The sequence below is a fragment of the Cynoglossus semilaevis genome, chromosome 19, assembly GCF_000523025.1.
Source record: "Cynoglossus semilaevis isolate Cse_v1.0 chromosome 19, Cse_v1.0, whole genome shotgun sequence".
Lineage (NCBI taxonomy): Eukaryota > Metazoa > Chordata > Actinopteri > Pleuronectiformes > Cynoglossidae > Cynoglossus > Cynoglossus semilaevis.
In genome coordinates, this window is record NC_024325.1 from 8,271,368 (window position 1) to 8,276,390 (window position 5,023).

Sequence of the window (5,023 nt, forward strand, 5' to 3'; positions counted from 1 at the left end):
TATATATATATATATTAATTACAGGATCTTTGGCTTGAAAAATATCGCCCTGCCTACTTCACAGCGCTGTTGCTGGTTCCTGGTACTATTTAAAAACACGCTCAAAACCCTGAGGTAGATACAGAATATTTTACATGTACAAATATATACAAAGTTTCTATCATTTATCAGAATATTTACATGTTTTTGTAACTTGGTGCTGATCCAGGCGCCTGTCTGTCCCATGAACATGGTCATCAGCGACTCTGTGTCGTGTTTCCGTGCTAACTGCGCTGATGCGTCTGTGCCCGTACAGGGCCGAAGAACGGATGCCACAGCGCCTCCTCCAGGGTGATGCGGCTGCAGACGTCGTACTCCAACATGCAGCTGACCAAGTCGAAGAGCTGCCGCTCCTCCTCTCTCACCCTGGGCATGATCTGCTAAAGGAAAACCACCACAGGTCAGGGTTTTACACCTGGCTGCTGAAGCTGGCTGACACACAGAGGTGTTGCTGCGTACCTTCAGGGGTTTACAGTGTTTCCTCACGTAGCTGTCAGACGAGCTTTGTTCATCCCAGTGCAGACGGTCATTATGGATGTAATGTTTTTTTCTGTACACAACATGGGTCAGAGGCTACGTTCACAACAGAAGCTACATTTTTAAAATTTCGATGCAATACTAAATTATTACAAATTTATGGTTGGAACTTTTCAAGAATCTTTTGGTTATTTTTTTAAAATGTCTTTAGAAAATAAAGTTTTTGATTTGTGTGATTTTGGTTACATTGATTTAATTTATTATTTTTTAAATAGAAAATTAAAGGTGTTAAATTTGGTCCTTTCTTCAACAGCTACTTGTTGACATTGTGTCAGGTGTGTGTTTGTATGAGTGTGTGTGTGGTTACCTCGTCTGTTTCAACATATGGCCAGGAATCGGTCCCAGAACTTTCTCCATCATGGCCAGATGTTCTTTGCTGTCATGAGTCTGGAAGGACAAAAAGCTTTCAGTTTAGAAATATAAACACACAAAGGTGTATGGTATGATGTGTGTGAATGTGTCTGTGTGTGTGTGTTTACTGGGAAGAGTGTGTGTCCAAGGTAAAATTCCATAAGAACACAGCCCAGACTCCAAACATCACATGACTGGTTCCAGCCGAGATCTGAACACAAGTAGACATCGATCATTGAAGTCGTCAAAATCCCTGCACACGTGTGTGTGTGTGTGTGTGTGTTTGTGTGGATCTACCTAGTATAACCTCTGGAGCTCTGTAATGCCGTGTCGACACCAGTGATTCATGGTGTTGGTGGTCAAACGTGGCGGTACCAAAATCCACCACCTTCACATCAAGACTTTGTAGATTTGTCTCCTGACAATCACACACACACACACACACACACACACACACACAGAGGCACAAACAATTACACTTCCCCACCCAGACTGTGTGTGTGTTTTAATTCTCTAAAAACGTTGACAGACGTTATACCTCGCTGCTGCTGGAGTCACAGTCTTGGTTCACCAATAGAATATTTTCTGGCTTGAGATCGGTGTGTGTCAGCTTGTTACGATGAAGGACTGTGTAAAAAAACAAACAAACAAAAAAACATCACACACAACACACAACAGCAAAGCAAACATCCAGGAAACAAGTAAACAAAGACAGACATGATGTCAGTACTGATATAGAATCAGTCCTCCAGCTGCAGGAACCAGCCTGAGACATTAACGTTCACCCAACAGCAGCATTTTACCAGAGGACTCGTCCAGATGTGTCTAATATCTGAAGACTATGTTTTTGCCATCTACAGAGTGACTCACAGCAGACGGCTCTGAAGATCTGGAAGGCCATGTGTCGGATCTGCTCCACAGTGAAGGGCAGGAACCTCTTCTGTCGCAGGAACTCAAAGGTGCTGATGCCCAGCAGCTCAAACACGATGCAGACGTGACCTTCATGTTCAAACCAGTCCAGCATTCTCACACAGGCGCTGCATGGTGACAGTTAGTGATGAGGAACATTAGGAAATGAACGAACGAGCATCTGCCGTGTGGCGTCCAGGATTTACTCAGAGGCTGTGCCTCATCTGCTGCTCACAATCTGTGATCATCATCCAACGATTTGATCTCCTCCAACACAGCAATCTCAGACATGGCCACTTCACGGAAACAATCGATGTTCTTCACAATCTTAACAGCGACATGCTCGTCCCTGTGGGATTGGCAGAACGACATGAAGTGTAACCTTTGCTATGGAAATGAAGAAGCTAGGAAAAGTCAGAATGTTGACGCATAATTTGCTAAAGAAATAATATATATATGATTTTATATATATGTTTGTGTGTGTGTATAGATATACAATTATATATATATAGATTATACTGTCTTTCTTATAATATTCTGCAATAAAAAATAATAACAATTAAACTTTAAAAGATCAAAAATTAGCTAAAAAAAGAGAAAAGAAATTAAAATTTTTTCTTAGGTACTTCTAAGGTACACATGTAAACAAGGCACCAGGAATCCAGACTTGCTGACTGCTAATCTTAAGTATTTTCAAAAACCTTGGAAGTATTTAAAAAAAGTCTAAGCTTCCATACGATCCTGGCTCAAACAGTACTCCTGCATGCAGTACACTAATATTTGAAGAAATGATTAAACACGTACTTCTCCCTGTCCATGCACTTCACCACTTTCCCAAAGGCTCCAGCTCCCAGAGAGGAAACGACCTCATCTGTGGAAATCACAAACAAAAACAACTAATGACAAGTTTCCATATGAATAAATCCATCATTTGGATTTAGTCACAAATACAAACACACGAAACACAACACATTCAATAAGGTGGATTCATGCTGATTCATCTCAGTTCATCATGATGAGTAAAAGTTTGACAATCGTTGACAATCCTGGTTTGCACAAACAAAGTCCTGAATTTTTTTGAAGCAGTTCTTTACATTCATGTTATCGTTAACTGAGGTGTCACGCACATCTGTTATTCATCACCAGGCCGACGCGATAAACCAGGTGTCCCTCCTCATCATCGTCGCAGCTCGCTGCCCTGCTCCTGTCTCCCCCACCTCCTCCTCCTCCTCCAGCTTTGTCAAGAGAAGCTGAGTCCAGGCAGAGCGAGTTCTCCTTCTGCTTCTCGGCCGCAGATGTTGATGCGACAGTGAAGTTCATACAGAGACAGAGACAGAGACAGAGACAGAGACAGAGACAGAGACAGAGACAGAGACAGAGAAAACCGTATTTTTCAGATGTATGGTGAGCTAAAACTAAACTGTAACGGTTAAAGGAGACGGGAATTTACCGAGGTTTCAGTTTGTGAGGAGGAGCACACTGAGCTGTGGTTGAGACTTCCAGTCTTTATTTCAGTGTCGAGAACATCTGGTTTGATGTTGTCTTCTTCTGAGAACAGAATGAAATCATGATAATAATTATATTAATTATCTGACTTTTCTTGTTCTACAGATTTTTGATGTTGTCTTCTTCTGAGAACAGATTGAAATCATGATAATAATTGTATTAATTATGTGACTTTCATTGTTCCATAAGGAGGCTGCAGTAATAAAATGACAACATAATGGCAAAGAGAAAGTAAAACCTGGGAGAAAATAATATTCTTTCCCCTAATACAGGATGTTTAAAATGAGAATATGATGCATGTTACCTTTTTGGAAATTGTGGTCAATATCGTTGATTCCCATGATGCACCAGCTCACAGTAACGGGTTTAAGGTCACTGCACTTCAAGTCTTCAGCCCCGTAGATCTGAAGTTGATAGGAAATAAGGACGAGATAATCCACTGAAATTAAAACAAACCAAATCCTCACAGAAACACAACAATGACTGGACTCAATGAAAATGCCAAAGTTCCGTCTTTGAAAAATTGTTCGTGTTCTTGCGTGTGGTGCATTTGCTGAAACAGAAATGCTGACACTGATATTTTGTTAAGTGAAGTGAGAGTAAACACTGAGACTCACCAGAACTGCTGCTGCTGCTGCAGCTGAATGAAGAATCTCCTCCCTGAGACAATGAGGTCAAACAGAACTAGAATATTTGATTCTCTTCTCGTCCTCTACTATATTTATGTTTCAAATCTGGTTTCAACAAATATCAACATAAACAAAGACTAAGCTGTGAGGAAGCTCACACCTCGTCCTCTCTCTGTGCTCTACTGGCCTGAAACCTAAAACCTCCTGAGAAGGTTGAAGGTTTCCTGACCCTTAAACCCAAGAAGCATCCTCTCTGTTTTCAGAGCTAAACATAGAGTTTACACCAGTCAAGTGCTGCGCAAGGTGGTGGATCAGTTTTTATCTGGATCACTAACTCCTTAAAGACTACACAAAAACAACAAAAACAATCAACATTTGTACACTAAAAAATATTTTCAACAATGTTTCACCAATATTGATTATAAGCCAGTTGAGTTTAAGAATCTTTGAAGCTTGACTTTAGGGTAAAGAAAATATTAAGGCTTTTCACTGTAAACAAAATCCTTTAAACTTTAAGAGGATCGAATGAAATTTAACTTGAGTCTGTCACACCTTTTGCTGCTCTGCATCATGGGTAGATTTGAGAGGTCACAGTAAGTATCTGGTGCATCAGCACAACTGAACTAAACACAAATCAGAATATAAATATAATATAATTATGAATAACCCACCCCCCAGATCAATATCTACCAATTTCAGAAGACCTTTACAAACTGGCCCTAAATTCTAAATTCAGTTCAGACTCCAGCTACAAACTTGCTGCTAGCGACAGTGACGATCTCTCTCCGTGCCAGTCTCTGAGCAGGGTTTCCCTCGGCCTTTCCAGCAGGTCTGGATTTGACTCCCTGCTGTGACTCAGCGGTCTGAGTTTCACGGACACGTGAGGAAGAAAGGAAGATATCGCCTGCCACTCACTATGGAATTGGGTTATTAGAGCATACACGCTACGCACAAAACAAAATGTCAGCATGAAGTCAGCGGCTGACGGTGGATGAATGTTCGAAAGGCTGAGTAAACAAAACCTCAGCGTTTGAAATATAATTTCAAATTAA

The 5,023-nt window shown here is 40.9% G+C and overlaps 1 protein-coding gene across 5 annotated transcripts in view; it reads right to left on the reverse strand.

The window, feature by feature from the left end:
- Positions 1–14: 14 nt before the first annotated feature.
- Positions 15–5,023, reverse strand: part of LOC103395145 (dual specificity protein kinase CLK4-like) — an 8,442-nt gene continuing 3,433 nt past the window's right edge. The window contains exons 2-13 of one of the 5 annotated variants that reach the window (XM_025065948.1): positions 3,647–3,746; positions 3,287–3,381; positions 2,964–3,114; positions 2,641–2,707; positions 2,072–2,185; positions 1,798–1,964; positions 1,466–1,554; positions 1,225–1,345; positions 1,056–1,138; positions 884–963; positions 499–589; positions 15–419 (exon numbers count right to left, since the gene is read on the reverse strand). In XM_025065948.1, the coding sequence (XP_024921716.1) occupies positions 264–419; positions 499–589; positions 884–963; positions 1,056–1,138; positions 1,225–1,345; positions 1,466–1,554; positions 1,798–1,964; positions 2,072–2,185; positions 2,641–2,707; positions 2,964–3,114; positions 3,287–3,381; positions 3,647–3,746 (1,314 nt within the window). In that variant the 3' untranslated portion in view covers positions 15–263. Of the gene's footprint in view, positions 420–498; positions 590–883; positions 964–1,055; positions 1,139–1,224; positions 1,346–1,465; positions 1,555–1,797; positions 1,965–2,071; positions 2,186–2,640; positions 2,708–2,963; positions 3,118–3,286; positions 3,385–3,646; positions 3,747–5,023 lie in introns of all 5 variants that reach the window. The other 4 variants (XM_017041600.2, XM_025065947.1, XM_025065946.1 and 1 more) reach the window with 4 other exon arrangements.